Below are 17,304 nucleotides of genomic sequence, written 5' to 3'. Positions count from 1 at the left end.
GTTATTTGTTTTTATAGTGTGTAATAAGTATTTGATTAAGGATCGTATACCATAGTAGTGTATAATCAGTATCTGTATAAGGTGTATTGTTTTATAGTTATTTGCTTCTATAGTGGATAAGTATCTGTTTAAGAATCGTATAGTGTATCATAATAGTTTATAATAAGTATTTGTTTAAGGATCGTGTGTAGTGTGCTGCTGGTGTTCATAATAACGTGAGAAGGGACGAAGTAGATTGCAGGGTGTCAAAATCCTACCAGGGGAGAGACCCAGTGAAGTACGAAGTCTAAAGGGTTAAAGATCAGAACGGAGATGGAAGGAGTAAATAGGGATGTAGGGCAAGAGCTCGGGGGAGACAGAGGGGTTCCCCCATCTGTAAACCGACAGTGGGAGAAAACAAGGAATCAATTACTGGGAGGATTACCGAAGGGAGAGGAGGTACAGGCTATGGCACGGTACGAACAGATATGGAAAGAGCTGCAGAGTCAGGGGAAGGTACCACGAGGGTTTGAAAAAATCCGGCTGGTACTGTATTTAGGAGAAGCAGAGAGGGAAGCAGCCAAGGAGGTACAGGAACATGAGGCAAAGGGACAAGGATCTATATGGAATAGAAGAAGGCTTAAACAACAGAGAGAAGTGAAGGAACAGAGAAGGGCAGATTTACACAATATGACATTGGCTTGCATGGCTGTGGAAGCGAACCTTCAACATGATATTAAAAAGGGATCCCATATCACTAAGGAGAATACGGGGGAGGTTAAGCCGTCAGCCCCGCTATATCCAAAGTTACCAGAGACATTGCCACCACCTTATCCTATTCCCCAGATGTCAGTGATGCAGATAAATGAGGGAATAGTGAATGTCACTGAATTAGCAGGTCACGAACTCCAGGAGGCGAAGGAGAGACTTAAGAGAATTATGCAGGAAAGGGTGGAGGAAATGAAGGAGTTAACAAAGGAAATACAGAATGGTGTATGTAAAGTGAGGGAAACTAGTATGCGACTGGAAAAAACAAATGAGAGAGAGCAAGAACAGACACTTGAGAATGCCTTCTCGGTAGGAATGTCAGAGGATCACACCACCCCCACTCCTCACAATAGACAAAAGGAGTCAGAGGATGAGGAGATCTTGACCTTTTTGAGTCAGTGTAAGGAGAGTTGGACGGATAAAGCAGGAGTACACCCAGCCACAGATCCCTTGCAGACTACACTCTTTAGGGATGCAGTAATGAGGCATCTTGGCGCCTCACAGTTTGGCGGGCAGCAACCTCCTTTGAAGAAGACCGCAGAGCCCACCTCACTGACAAAAGGCAAAGGAGGAAAAACCCAACACCCAACCCACCAATTTTCCCTTGCAACCGCTGCAATCGTGTCTGCCTGTCCCGCATCGGACTTGTCAGCCACAAACGAGCCTGCAGCTGACGTGGACTTTTTACCCCCTCCATAAATCTTCGTCCGCGAAGCCAAGCCAAAGAAGAGAAGAATGAGTGGACTGCCAGCTGTAGTTAGGGAGGCGTTAGAGAATAACCCTGATATTCCTGGTTGCTCGAGTGAGCAATGGGAAAAACATTTGACCCATCACATGAAACGTTACAGGGCTAAGCAAAAGGAGGACAAACAAATTATGGAGTCTGCACAAGTGCAACTCCTTAAGCTTCAATTGGAAGAGGCTAGGAAAAAGGCAAACGAGGCAAAAAAGATTTCCTCAAAGGGTGCGAACCAGATGATTCAGCAGCCACCGCAGCCACCACAAGGGAATAATATGAGTTGGCACCCGGCCCCAAATTGGGCACCGGGTCCCACCTATGTGGCCAGAATGGGAGGTCCAATGGGGGGATTCCGAGTAAGAGGGAGAGGTCGGGGTGCTCCACGAATGCAACCAGCCGTATGTTTTGTATGCGGTCAGCCAGGACACTGGAAGAGAGATTGCCCCCTAGCTTGGAATCCTCGGGACACTGGGGGAAGGGGATATGGACCACCACAAAATGAGCATTGGATCCAGCCCCAGAGATCGTCAGTGCCACCCCCAGTACATCAGGCACCCTATGCGGCTCTAGCTCCGAAGAGACAATTCCCTTTGCTGACAGAGGAGGAGCAATATTGCCCACAGTGACGGAGCCCGAGCACCCACGAGCAGGCTAGGTTGGCAGACCCTTTCCTGCAGATTAAAGTAATGAACATGGAAGTATCCTTTTTAGTGGATACGGGAGCCAGATTTTCAAAACTCACTGGCACTGAATTTCAAGATAAAACATCATCCTCTAGCGTCCAGCTGATAGGGTTCTCGGGTACACCAGAAAATCTGCCGTTTTCTACACCACTAGTCACTTCTGTGGCGGGACAGACTTTTACTCATCAATACATTTTGTCAGCCAGGTGCCCTACCAATCTCTTGGGCAGAGACCTGTTGGTCAAGTGCGGAGCATCGATCCTTTGTGGACCCAGTGGAATAGAGGTCACCTTTCCAAATGGATATTCTATGAACTGTTCATTAACTACACTGCATTCCGGTTCTCAGATGTTGTTGGCAGCAGCTGGAGGATCCGCGTCTGAGGGACAATGGGCTGACATTTACTGGGGGCTGTTGGAACCAGAGGACCCACAGAAGGGAGGGCTGATAAAGCTTTATAATCAATGGAAGCCGTGGATCCAGACGTTACACCCGTATACCCCTCCCTCGGACCCTCCCCATATGACCCTCTTTTACGATAGGGAAGGGGATGAAATGTATCAGCATGCCTTTTATGAAGAGGTAGAGGGCATGCTATGGGAAATTAATTCGGACTACATAGTGGTAGGAAAGGAGGGAGTGGCCGCTGCGGTGGCACTGACATCTGAACAGCTGGAATGGTATGAGATGGCAGGTGAGGCCATTCCTCATGTCACCCTTGCAATTGGCACTACTCATCAGGCAAAAGATTTGGGACCGATGTGTCGGAACTTGAGGTCCCTTAGTGACTGGTCTGACACCCAAATACCGACAGTGCAGTTCTCCTCATCTGGTCAGGCATACAAAATTTTGTCTCCAACACATGATCAAGTCCTCCTTGAGCATAGACAGATTGAACGCTTTCATGGTAGAGAGAAGATGGATCACCCCGACTCGGCCCCTATGCTAGATTCTCTCCCTGAGAACCTGTGGTCAGTGGGAGCAGCAGATGTGGGTTTTTGTCAGCAGGTTGATCCCATAACCTTCGAACTGTCAGATTACACCCCTATTTGGCAGATGCAGTATCCCCACAAACCTGAAGCTGAGGAAGGTTTGGCAGAGACCATTGATGGCCTTATGTATTCAGGGGTGTTGGAACATTCGCGTTCTAGTTGGAACACACCCATTTTACCTGTTCCTAAACAAGACACGGGCAAATATCGGATGGCCCATGACTTAAGGCGCATCAATGGTATTGTGAGAACACCCACAGTTCCAGTACCAAACCCATATACTGTCATGACTGCTTTAACCCCCAACCACAAGTGGTTCTCTTGCATAGATTTAGCGAATGCTTTCTTTTGCTTGCCGCTGGCAGAACCATTAAGAGATGTGTTTTCGTTCACGTATAGAGGTAGAAAGTTGCGGTATACTAGGCTTCTGCAGGGCTTTATTTTATCTCCAGGGATTTTCAATCAGGTGTTGAAAGAACAGCTGGGGGGGGCTAGCACTGCCAGGTGGGGTAGTTCTGATCCAGTATGTAGATGACATCCTATTAGCAGCACCTGATCATACTTCCTGTTTGGAGGCCACCTGTCTCCTGCTAGTGCAGCTGTTCAAGGCAGGCTTTAAAGTCTCTCGCTCAAAGCTGCAATGCTGCAGGCAGGTGGTCACCTTTTTAGGGAGAATGGTCTCAGCGAAAGGCACAGGGATTTCCCCTGCACATCGAACAGCGATACTACATCATACAAAACCAAAGACAGTAAAAGAGATGCTTTCATTTTTGGGTTTGTCAGGTTATCGTAGGCAGTGTATCCCATCGTATGGTGAGTTGACACATCCACTGCGAACTTTGGTGAATGAGCAGGGGATGAGGAATCTGGGAGCTACACTTGATTGGACTGCACAGGCTGAGATGAGTTTTATTCTATTGAAGCAAGCTCTTACAACAGCTATAGATTTGGCGATTCCAAATTATAAACTACCTTTCTTTTTGGATGTTTCTGAAAAAGCACACACAATTGATGGTGTTCTTTTTCAGAAAAAAGGGGGTGGAAGATGTGTGCTCATGTATGTGAGTATCACACTAGACCCAACGGAAGACAGACACCCACCATGTACGAGACATGCAGCGGGAGTAGCAAAGATTTTACAAAAGGTGGCACACATAGTAATGGGACATGGCCTGACGGTATTAACAACACATAGCATTGTAGCATTTGTGAGCTCGACAGCATTTACAATGACTTCACTAAGGCAGACGAGACTAGAAAAGATCCTGAATGCTCCAAATGTTACATTTACCCATGAAGGCATTAACATGGCAGACAATATGGGAGAGGGAGAACCACACTGTTGTGAGAAGAGGGTAGTGAAGGATATTAAAATAAGACCTGACTTACAGGCTACACCCTTAAGAGAACCAGATGAAACCTTGTTTATAGAAGGGTGCTGTTACAGACACCCCACAGATGGATTGAAAGCTGCCTATGCAGTGGTACGAAAAACTACAGGAGGATTTGAAGAAATCATTACAGGGACAGTGAGAGGAAAGGAGTCAGCACAACTCGCAGAACTACAGGGAATGATAGCAGCATTAGAATGGGCAGAAGGGAAGGAGATCAATATATATACAGACTCGGCATATGTGGTAGGGACAATACAGGTTGAACTTAGTCAATGGATTAGAAGTGGGTTTTTAACAGCAGCAATGACCCCAATTAAACACGAGAAGGATGTTAGGAAACTGGCTGAGGCTCTCCTGAAACCAAGGGCATTAGCAGTTCTTAAATGTAAAGGACATGATAGAACAGATACGATGGTGGCTCGGGGAAATCAGGAAGCGGACATAGCCGCTAAAAGGGCAGCAGGATACGGCCCTCAGTTTATTATGATACAGACAGACAGAACAGCACATGACTTATTACCACCGTGTAGGGTAGAAGTAATAGTACAGGAACAAGCAAAGGCATCACCTCAGGAAAGGATGGTATGGGAGGAAAGGGGGGCAACCGAGGATCAAGGACTATGGAGATCGATAGACGGGAGGCCAGTTTTACCATCTGGACTCATGAAACCCCTCCTCGAGGAGGCGCATGGGCTAACACACTGTGGAAAGAAGCAGATGATAAGGTACTTGATACATTGGTGGCACCCCTTCCTGCCGGCGATGGTGGAGAACCATATTAGAGAGTGTGAGGTATGTATAGCTTTCAATGTAAAGGCGACTGTAAAGCCACATGAAGGTCAGTTCCCGCTACCTAAGTTACCAGGGCAGGAAATCGTACTTGATTATACGGACATGACTGAGAGGGTAAGTGGCTATCGATACCTCTTAGTAGCAGTAGATGTGTTCACAGGGTGGCCGGAGGCAATCCCTGCCAAAAGAGTAGATGCAAGGACGGTATGTAAATTCCTGATCAACCAGTATATTCCGAGACACGGATTTCCTAGAAAAATTAGGTCTGATAATGGAAGTCATTTTAAGAATAATGATCTACAGGAGGTAGAAGAAATATTGGGATTGAAACATGCCTTTGGAACGGTGTACCATCCGCAATCCCAAGGGAAAGTGGAGAGGATGAACCAAACAATAAAAGGTAAGATCGGGAAAGTACAGGCACGGACCAAACTAAATTGGGTGGATGCGTTGCCCCTGGCATTACTGTCAATAAGGAGTTCGGTAAGTTCTGTGACAGGATTTACTCCATATGAACTACAAACAGGGCACCAGTTTCCAGGACCGGGAGCCGGAATTCAGACTACGAAGAATGAGGTAAGCTCAATGGGATGCAAGCTTTATTATGAAAAACTAACGGCTCTGGTGTCAGATTTTTCACAACAGGTCACAAGTCCCAACAGAGAAGGGGAAACACCGATACCTTCAGTCGCGGAGTGGGTTCTGCTAAAGGTCATCAAAAGAAAGTGGTCGGAGCCCAGGTGGACAGGACCCTACAGAGTGGTGGAGAGGACGTCCCACGCGGTTCGACTACAAGGAAAAGGCGAGACATGGTATCATTGGAGTCAGTGTGCAGCAACGGACCCACCGACACGGACATTGGAACAGATTCGAACGGAGGTGACTGAGAACCTGTGAAGCAACCACGGACTAAGAACACTTAACGTCCCTTTTTAAAGAGACTATTGGACTACGGTGACTGTGCATCACTGGTTGACGGCATAATCAATTTATTGGCATCAAAACAATGAAGGGAGCTGAGATGAATACTATGTGGGGATTATGGGTGATGTTGTTCCTAGCCCTTGAAGCATCTGGAGAAGGAAACAACTGTACAAAGTGTTTATGATCAGCCTGGGAGGCCCATAATGAACCGAAACAGTACTTTGCGGATTGGACTGACGTTCCTGAACACTGTGTTGGGGCCCCCACTGAACTGAAGTGTGTTCATAATGGCCAAGTTTGTGAGGTTAAGTTTAACAAGGGGTCGGAGATGCCGGTCCTTGCAAAAACTCCTGAGGTCTTGGTCCCATAAGTTAACTGGTGGTTGGTCTCATTTTCATGAGACCAAAAGGGGGACTGTTGGAATCTAGGGGTTAAAACAGTATGAAATAAATGATTAATTAATGAGTGTATATTTACTGCATGGTTCAGGGAAAAAGGAATGTGATTAAGTGGCAATCACAGTATGGAGCAAAGTTGGCTGAGCAAAATTGTCTGCTCCAAAATACAGGGAGAGGAAATGCATAAAACGATTTAGGAGGAATGCTCAAACTGAAGGAGGTGGTGAGTAGCACAGGAGACACAGGCCAGACCAGAACAAAGAATGGCCTGCAAGAAACAAAGGGAATGGAAAACCAGTCTAGGAGGAAGATTAAGGCATGAGGAGGTGTTAAAGAGAACAGCAGAAATTGGCCAGACAAGAACAGAATGGTGATTAGAAATATCTGGGGATGAATTAATTTCTGATCAACACAACAGGATAGTCTGGCCTGGAGGATTAAGATGGGAGTGCTACACCCCAGATATCTGCAAAACAGGAGATGACTTGTGATAACCCTTATGCAAAAAGATCTAGCAAAGGAAGCCAACTTTTGTTCTGTATGATAAGGTTGACCTATATAAACTGAACCAACTGGACAATAGGGGTCAGTCTTGGGGAGTAGCTCACTGTGCAGGTGACCTATGAACTAATGAGTGACCCAGAGCTCTGTTAAGTTTTATTCTTGTGCTGTGTAATAAATTGACTGTTGAACCGAATACCTTCTCCTATCACTTCATTCAAAGAACACGCTGGACTCAGACTACACATAGACTAAATTAAGAGTAAGGTAAAGCCAGAGTCCGACATGCCCCGCCAGCGTGGTGGTACAAGTGGGGCCGGTTCGCTCACAGAGATGTGCGCCGCCACACAACCCTCCCCTCCCCCCCCCAGAACGTTTGGGCAGCCAACCCCTTCATTTAGGTTGGGCCGTCTGCACGGGTTGGTCTAAGTCCATGTGTACCGGCTTCAGTCAGTCAACCGTGAATAGTTCTTTCCTGCCCCCAATGTCTAGGGTGAATGTCTTTCGCGATTGGTGGAGGATCTTATTCGGTCCCTCATACGGGCGCTGCAGGGAGGGTTGGGTGCGGGCCATGCCGGATGAACACTAACTCCACTGAGGCCAGCTCTTTGGGGATGTTCGCTGGGTGCTTGCTGTGGTTGGGGTGCCAGTGAGGTGAGTCTATTGCAGAGGTCCGCGAGAAGGGTTGGGATCTCACCTCCAGATTCTGCGCCCACTCTGAAAAAATCCCCTGGTAGTGACAGTGGTGCACCATAGATGCATTCCGCAGATGAATCCTGGAGGTCCTCTTTCAGAGCCGTTCGAATGCCAAGCAGGACCCACGGCAATTTATCTGTCCAGATGGGTCTTTTTAGCCGAGCCATGAGAGCCGCCATGAGGTGCCGATGGAAGCGCTCTATTAGTCCATTCGCCTGGTATGATGGAGTTTGATACCCAAGCGGTTTGCCAGTTGTGCCCAGAGGGTGGAGGTGAACTGGGTGTCCCTGTGGCTGGTCATGTGAGCTGGAACACCGAACCGGGCGACCCAGTTAGCGAACAGGGCTCTGGCGCAGGACTAGGCGGATGTGTCCCTGATGGGGATGGCTTCTGGCCACCTCATTGTCCAGTCGACCACAGTCAGGAGGTAGCAGGTGTCCCCGGTAGAAGGCCCACTATATCGATGTGGATATGGTCAAACCTCCTGGCTGGCGGGTCGAAATGTTGTATAGGGTCTCTGACATGGCGTTGGACTTTGGAGGCTTGGCAATGCCTGCAATTCCTCGCCATCTGGGCCACTTGTTTTTTTAATCCATGCCATACAAACCGTTCCGCCACCATGCGTACCGATGTCTTGACTGAGGAGTAGGCCAGGTCATGAATCATCCGGAATGCCTCCTGTCTCCACTTGCTCCATTGCAGCAAGCCAGTCGAGACATTGCATAAGACTGTGTCATGGCTGCCCTGCAGCTTCAGGTCCTCAAGGCGCAGGCCACTGATGGCGGTTCGGAAGGCCTGCATATCTTCGTCTTCTCTCTGGGCCTGAGCTAATTGGGTGTAGTTCAGGCCAGGGGTCAAGTTGTGGATGGTAAGTCTGGAGAGCACTTCGGCAACGACATTATCCTTACCCGCCCAGTGTTAGACGTCGTGGTGAACTCCGAAATGTAGGAAAGGTGTCGCAGCTGACGCGCCGACCAAGGATCCTTAGCCAGAGTGAGGGCCTGAGTGAGTGGCTTGTGGTCTGTGAAAGCAGTGAATGGTCTGCCCTCCAGGAAGTAGCAGAAGTACCTGATCGAGAGGTAAAGGCCAGGAGCTCCCTGTTGAATGCACTGTACTTAAGCTCGGGTGGTCAGAGATGGTGGCTGAAGAATGCTAGCGGGTGCCACTGCCCATTGACTTTTTGCTCGAGGATGCCCCTGATGGCCATGGTGGATGCATCCACCGAGACAGCTGTGTGGGCATCAGGCTGTGGGTGGGACAGTTGGGTGGCACTAGCAAGGGCAGCCTTGGTCTGTGCGAAGGCTGTATCAGCATCTTTCGACCACTCCAGTGTCTTTTGTTTGGCTGAGATCAGGGCAAACACTGGGCACATTATGCGGGCGGCCCCTGGGATGAAGCGGTGATAGAAGTTAACCATCCTGGTGAACTCCTGCAGGCCCATGAGGATGTCTGGCTTGGGAAACTACTGTATGACCTTGATTTTGTCTCATGAAGGTACTGCCCCATCCGCAGTGATGGAAAGGCCCAGAAACTGTCGCAACTCTTTCCTGAACTGACATTTGGCCACGTTCACGGTGAGGCCGAATTCAGCCAGGCGGGCGAACAGTGTGCAGTGATGGGTCTTTACTCGTTATGATCTAAACTGGTGATGAGGATGTCGTCGAGATAGATGAACACTAAGTCCAGGTCTCTACCCTCTGCATCCATGAGCCGCTGGAAGGTTTGGGCTGCGTTCTTCAAGGGCATCCGCAGGAATTCGTTAAGGCCGAACAGGGTGGTGATGGCGGTTTTGCCAATATCATCCTGATGTACGGGGATTTGATGATAGCACCTCACCAAATCAATCTTAGAGAAAAACTTGGCGCTGTGTAGGTTGGCCGTAAAGTCCAGTATGTGGGGATGAGGTACTAGTCAGGCATGGTTGCATTGTTGAGCTGGTGATAGACCCCAAATGGGTGCCAACCCCCAGAGGCCTTTGGGACCATGTGCAGGGGAGAGGCCCAGGGACCATCTGACTTGTGGACTATGCTGAGCTCCTGGAGGTGAGAGAACTCCTCTTTCGTGAGCTGCAGTTTCTCCGGCGGCAGTTATCTGGCCTTGGCGTGGAGTGGGGGTCCCTGTGTAGTGACGTGGTGGCAGACGCTGTGCTGGGGCATGGTGGTAAATTGTGGTGGGGAACTCGTCTAGGATCTGGGGCATGGTGGTAAATTGTGGTGGGGAACTCGTCTAGGATGTGGGAGTACTCATTCCTGGGCGTGCAGACAGTGGCTATCCCCAGGCAGTGTTCGCTGGATGGCTCAAGTCGGAGAGTCTGGAAGGTACGGGCATGCATGAGTCTCTTGGCCTTCAGTTCGACCAGCAGGCTGTGTGCTCAGAGGAAATCAGCTTCTAGCAGCGCAGTTCTTATGGTGGCCAGCAGGAAATTCCAACGGTATTTGTCTGGCTCAAGGTGTACCTGAATGGTCTGTGTGCCGAAGGTCTTTATGTCGGTGCCATTTGCTGCCCTCTAGTTCGGGCCTCATGCTCTCGTGCAGGATTCAAGGGCGGTCAGGGGAAGCACGCTCAACTCTGCTCCAGTGTCCACCAGGAAACACCATCCATTGGTCTTGTTGACCACGTACAAGAGGATGTTCGTGTGGCCAGCCGTCGTAGACATCAACGGCAGATAGCCTGGTCGTTTCCCTGGTATGACCAGGGCTGGCGGCACTTGAGGGCTTGGACTACCCAACGTTGGTGGTAGAAGCATCGGGTGGTTTGGTGCTCATCCAGTTTCTGCCTGGGGGTGGGCTGTGGTCGGCTGGGTCCAAAGTGGGTGACCTGATTCATGGCGGCCTCGTTCTCCTGCTTGGTTCGCCACATCACGTCAGTGTGGGGTGAGACCTTCTAGGGGTCCGAGAAGTCTTCATCCGCTAATAGGAGCTGAATGTCTTCCAGGATTTGTTCCAGGAAGGCTTGGTCAAACATCAGGCAGAGTTTGTGGCCTTCTGCCAGTGCAAGCATTTCGTCCATTAGCGTGGACGGGGCTCTGTCCCCCAGGCCATCAAGGTGTATCAGCATGGCCACGTGCTGCCAACGGGAAAGACCGAAGGTGCCGAGGAGGAGAGCTTTGAGGGCAACATATTTGCCTTCCTTTGGAGGATTGTGGATCAGGTCATTCACTTTGGCCACAGAAAGAGGTTATCATCTGGAAAATCCTGATGGGGCAAGTTTTTTCATCAAGACATTGAAGTGGTTGATCAGAAGGAATCAGTTGTGGGTGTCCAACAAGTAACATCTCTTTCTGAAGACCAACAAGAACCTTCCTGAGCGGTAACCATTTACCTTTCAAGCTCCATGGCCTGGTGAAGATTCATAAATGTTAAATGCTGTGCACAGTATAGGAATTGTCTGATAACGGTGAACTTGGAGGAGTGAGAAGTGAATCAAAGAACTTTTCTGAATTTACATGCGCTTAAAATTAGAGGGGCTTTGGGTTAGGTTGAGTTAAATTAGTAGTTATAAGTTAAAGTTTGATTCTGTTTTCATATTTAAAGATAATTAAAAGCAACTTTTGTTTAAGTAACCATTTGTCTTGGTGAATACATCTATTACACTTAATTTCTCTGGTCTTCCAGTTCAGGCTTCTTGTAAAGGTCAAACAAAACATCAAATCAATTTCTGGGTAGAGTTCTCATCATCATGACATTATACAAGATGGAAACCAGCCAACTGTGTGATGGTTGAGTCAACACTAACCATCAAGCACCGACTTACAATGATCATGTAGAATCCCTTTTTATTTCCCACATATTCTAATCAATTGGTCTCACATTCTACCACTAACCTGCACACAAGGGGCAATTTAGAGTTGCCAATTAATTTAACAATCTCCACATCAGAGCACCTGGGGAAATATCCACACAAGTGAAGGAACAATGTATAAACTCTACACACCATACTGGGACACAAGATTAAACTCAGGTTACTAGAACTGTGAGACAACAACTTTACTAGTTGTGGCACCCAGCATTTCTATGATATAAAGATTTATCCAAAAGAGCATAAATCAAGGAAAATGTACATTAACGGATCAGAAAACTCAGTTATGCCTAGTGGTGTCCACTTTTTCCTAGTATACCAATTATCCAAGTTATAGAAAATAGAGTATTACTTAGCTCTTTTTAAGACCTAGTTAACGTTTGAGTAAAAGGTATAATGGTCTCTGTATTAACATTTAAAAATGCAATCATCTTTAACAGCATTGAAAAGTCTAATTGCTGATAATATTAACTGATTGTCCAGCAACATTGGTCTTTGGGGCTGCCAGACTTGTAGATTATTCCACATTTACAGTAGGATTTGGCTTGACCTTCTGTCCTGAGACCTAGAGCTGTTTGAACTCTTGGCCTCCACCTACATACTTCAGTAAAAGAGGTGTGAGCCTAGTGAGCACCAGCAGCTTAATGTGTTAGATGTTATTGTTGGGCCACAGGAAAATAAATTTCATTGAAATAATTCAGAAAAAAAAAATTCTCTGACAAATCCTGACATTTAAAAAATGTTACATTACCTGTACATAGTACACATTTTTATGGATTGAAACATGAAACTTACCAATAAGAATGCTGCTAATATAAATGGGGTCAATGAAGTAACTCAGTAAAGCTCCCTGAATTCCAAGTACCTCCCAACGAGTAAGCTTATCACTGGCAGACATACTATACATTCTATTACCAGTTACTTCCGAACTGCATTGACTAATCGAGTATACTTTCCCGTCCAATATAACGTGAAGTTCCATTTCCTTGTTTGTATGGTATGTAGATATTGAATGAGGAGCCAAATACCTGTGTAAAAATAAAGCATAATTTAAAAAAATGCAAATTATTTGCAACAACGATGAGTTGCCCAACAAAGAAAAGGTAGAAAATCTCATAATATTGAGTGAGAATAACAACCAGAATCTCAATGTGGACAAGCTAAAGGAGATGACTATGGACTTCAGGAGGACCAGAAACAACCACCCTACACATTAATAGCTCAGTCGTGGAGAAAATAAAGAGCACCAAATTCCACGGAGTCCACTTAACAAGTGACCATTTCTGGACACACATCTCCTCACTTGTCAAGAAGGCACACAGTGGGCAAGGCTACTGGCCACCACCATGTCACTTTCTACAGGAGCTCTACCAAGAGTGTCCTGGCTGGCTGCATCACAGTGTGGTCCAGATGCTGTAGAGCATTGGATTGGAGGTCAATCCACAGAACCATAAGAGCAGCAGAGAGAATCACTGGTGTCTCCCTCCCCATCGACAGGATCCATCGGGATCATTGTTTGAAGAGATTGTAGTTTGAAGAGATTGTTGAGGACTACCAACTCATACCACCCCGCACACAGCATCTTCCATCGGAAAAGAGATACAGGAGTAGCAAAGCCATTACCACCAGGCTGAGAAATAGCTTCTTCCCACGAGCAGTGAGAATGCTGAATGACTAACACTAACCATCTGAATCTACTATTTATTAAAAAAAATTATTTGTATATATGTATATTTATCCTGCATGTGTTTACTTGTCTGTGTGTGTGTCATGTCTGGTTGTGCCTTTGCATATTTTGCACCAAGGACCGGACACTGCTGTTTTGTTGTGTTGTACCTGTGCAATTGAATGATAAATAACCTTGAACTTATATATTACTGTCCAGTAGAAATTCTGCCCGGCCTGCAGAAAAATAATCTCAGGTTTGTATGTGATATAATGTATGTACTCTGTCAATAAATTTGAACAGTGAACTCTGAAATAAAACTGAAGTCCAAAAGCTGTTGACCGAAGGCATCATCGAGCCCAGCAACAGCCCCTGGCAAGCACAGATGCGGGTTGTAAAAGGGGTGGTGGGGGGGGGGGGAGAGAAGAACCGGATGGTAATAGACAACAGCCAGACTGTGAATAGATTTACGTTACTGGATGCCCACCCCTACCCCAAATCGCCGACATGGTGAATGAGATAGCCCAATATAGGGTCTTTTCCACCACAGACCTTAAATTGGCATATCGTCAGATCCCAACCCACCCAGAGGACAGGCCCTACACAGCTTTTGAACCTGACGGCTAACTGTATGAGTTCCTCAGAGTGCCATTTGGTCAAATGGGGTATCAGTGTTCCAAAAGGAGATGGACCGCATGGTGGATGATCACAAACTAAAGGCAATGTTCCCGTATTTGTCACCATATGCAGCCATGACGTGGAGGAAGACGACACGAATCTAAGGGAATTCCTCGTCACGATAAAAATCTTAACCTGATGTATAATCAGAAGAAGTGCGTGTTCTGCACTTATAGCTGGTGATATTGAGGTACGTGGTGGAGGGAGAGATTGTTTCCCCCGACCCTGAGAGAATGTGCCCCTTAGGGAACTCCCATTGCCCCAGAACCTGAAATCCCTGAAAAGATGCCTCAGGTTCTTTTCTTATTATGCCCAATGGGTTCCTAATTACATGGACAAGGCCTGGCCATTAGTGAAAACAATGGATTTTCCCCCATCAGCGGAGGCTCGTAAAGGCTTCGAAGTCATCAAGGATGAGATTGCCAAGGCAGAAATACATGTCATTGATGATTTTATCCATTCTAAGTGGAAAGTGAAGCCTCTGATGTTGCCCTAGCAGCCATGCTGAATCAGGCAGGCAGGCCAGTGCCATTTTTCTCTAGAACACTTCAGGGCCCAGAACTCAGACACTTGGCAATTGAGAAAGAGGTGCATGCCATAGTGGAAGCTATGTGCCACTGGAGGCATTATTTGGCTGGTAGACCATTTACCCTGCTGATGGACCAGAGGGCCGTTACATTTATGTTTAACAACAAACAGCGGGGTAAAATAAAAAATGATAAGACCATGCAATGGAGAATTGAACTCTCCATTTATAATTATGAGATCTTATACCAGCTTGGAAAGCTCAATGAGCCACCTGATGCTTTGTCCCGGGGAACGTGTACCAACACACAAGCGGATAATCTGAAGTTCCTGCATGACAAGCTCTGCCTCCCCAGGTCACAAGGCTGTATCACTTCGTGAGAGCTAGAAATTTACCCTACTCAGTTGAGGAGATTCGGCAAATGTCTCATAACTGCTTGGTCTGTGCCGAATGCAAGGCCCACATTTTTACAGAATGGATAGTGCCTAACTGATTAAGGCAACCTGTCCCTTCGAACGTCTTAGCATGGACTTCAATGGTCCCCTCCCATCCAATAACAGGAATCACTATTTCCTGAAGGTAGTGGTTGAGTACTCCCGGTTCCCGTTTGTTATCCCTTGTCCGTATATGACAGCAGCCATGGTCATCAAAGCATTCTGGACCATATTCTCTATGTCTGGATACCCCAGCTACATACACAGTGACAGGGGTTCCTCCTTCATAAATCAGAAACTGTGACAGTACCTACAGGTGGCAGGGATAGCCATGAGCAGAACTATTAGCCACAACCCCCATGGGAATGGGCAAGTGGAGAGGTAGAACGTTAAAATCTCGAGAGCAATCCTGTTGGCCCTCACGTCAAAAGGGAAGAGGTACTACTGGATGCACTGCGCACGATCAGATCCCTGCTGTGCACAGCTACTAATGCCACCCCCACGAGAGACTTTTTCCTTTTCCCAAGAGGTCAGCATCCAGAGCCACTATGCTAGTCTGGCTGAAGACACCGGGGCCAGTACTTCTTTGCAGACATATTAGACCCCACAAGAGAGATCCCCGGTGGAAAAAGTGCATCTGGTGCACGTGAACCCACAATACGCATTCGTGCAGTACCAGGATGGGAGAGAGGACAAGGTGTCAGTCTGAGACCTGGCCCCGGGCTTGGTACACTAACACTGATTAGGTGACCCCAGAAGAACAATTGACACAGCGCCCAGTCACGTCCCAGGTTTTGATGTACTCCCACCCCCCCCCCCCATCCCTAGATAACCGTAGAACCTCCCCCGTCAGCACCAGTCACAAGCCAAGCACCTGCGGCGGTCAATCCCACAGAGATCTCACCAGCAATGGCTCTGTAACTGAAATTCCACTCACACATGTACACAGTCCTGCAAGCTCGGTGCAGGAACAAGAGGGGCCTCGCCCAGTGCCTTGGAAGTCACAGAGGATCATGAGCCCACCGGACAGCCTGAACCTGTGATGGACACTATGAACTATGCATATATGTAATAAAGTTCGTGCTCTGAGTCACCACATCATCCCACTGGGTTTTATCTCAAAGAAGGGGTGAATGTGGTGAAAGGCATTTGTATAGATGTATGGAATGGCCAGTTCAAACTTACCTGATCTTCCCTGACCTTCCCTAACACCTCCCTTGGCTCCTTCCCATATCTCCCAATAAAGGTTGGCATGCCCAGATTGCCCCCTCTTGCTCCTGGACCTGGAACCTGGCCAAGTAATGTATCAGTAATGCTTAAGTTTTTGGTCATTAAAGCCGTTTAATCACTCCATCAAGTCAATGGGATTATTGTGTGCACCATACATTTAACAAATTTGCCTTCCTCATAAAGTTCTTTCCCATTTGCCATAGCCTTGGCTCCTGCATGCTCTTTAAATACATCTGAATCCACTGGTTCCATTCCAATGAAACTTTTCTGGTTCTTTTCTCCCATGCTGTCTTCAAACTTGTTGGGATATTGTTTCCTACAATCCCCTTCAACTTAGGGTTCACTGTAAAATGTATGATTCTATGACAGAACAGTTAATTACAACTTCCATTATCTGACACTACTGTGGTTTAAAAAAAAATCATGATACAGACCATTTCTAAGACCTCTTTCTAAATATGGCATTTATCTATGTCATAAAAATTGAATGGAGAGAGCTTGAAATATTCAACATGCTTCACAGAAGTAGCTTTTAAAGCACTTAGACAAAACCAGTGACAGTTTAAAAACTCTCATGTAAGTTAGTACTTCTACCACACAACCAAAAATTCATAAAGTGTGTAAAATCCTACATCTGTATTAAACTACTTCATGTACTACCTCTCAAGATTACACTAGTTTGAAATATAATTTTCCATGGCCACTTACAGCTGTTTAATCTGGGCAGCCCCTTTCGGTAGTTGATTCAAATAAAGGTGAAAGTTTGTATTATCCTTAATGGTGGGAACTTTTCTTCCGGAATCAATGCAAAAAATAGATTGGCTCACCACATCAGGATTTTTATTGTAGAACATTAGGAGATGCCTGTAGAGATACCTGGAAAGTATAGAAGTACCGTTATATATGAAACAGTGAATCTCTACATTATATTTAATCAACCTACATAAATCCTAATGCGATTGGTGTACTGTGACTCTATGTAGGAAGATACTTAAAAGTGAATGGATCATTCTGAAAAGACGTGAACAGTGTCTTCATAAAATAACAGGATGGGTTTAATGAGACAAAGTATAAGGAATCCACATAAACCACTATATGCCCACATG

General features: G+C 46.7%; 1 protein-coding gene across 5 annotated transcripts in view; it reads right to left on the bottom strand.

Annotated features, from left to right (window-relative positions):
- adad1 (adenosine deaminase domain containing 1 (testis-specific)) overlaps window positions 1-17,304 on the bottom strand; it is a 148,050-nt gene that overhangs the window by 29,399 nt on the left and 101,347 nt on the right. For 4 of the 5 annotated variants that reach the window (XM_069925186.1, XM_069925183.1, XM_069925185.1 and 1 more), the window contains 2 exons: window positions 16,907-17,074; window positions 12,460-12,692 (listed from right to left, as the gene is read on the bottom strand). In XM_069925186.1, coding sequence (XP_069781287.1) covers window positions 12,460-12,692; window positions 16,907-17,074 — 401 coding nt within the window. The remainder of the gene's footprint in view (window positions 1-12,459; window positions 12,693-16,906; window positions 17,075-17,304) is intronic. The other variant, XM_069925184.1, reaches the window with a different exon arrangement.

This window comes from Narcine bancroftii, chromosome 3 (assembly GCF_036971445.1).
Source record: "Narcine bancroftii isolate sNarBan1 chromosome 3, sNarBan1.hap1, whole genome shotgun sequence".
Taxonomy (NCBI): Eukaryota; Metazoa; Chordata; class Chondrichthyes; order Torpediniformes; family Narcinidae; genus Narcine; species Narcine bancroftii.
The sequence above is the reverse complement of the archived record's forward strand: the minus strand, read 5'-3'. Positions and strand labels throughout refer to the sequence as shown.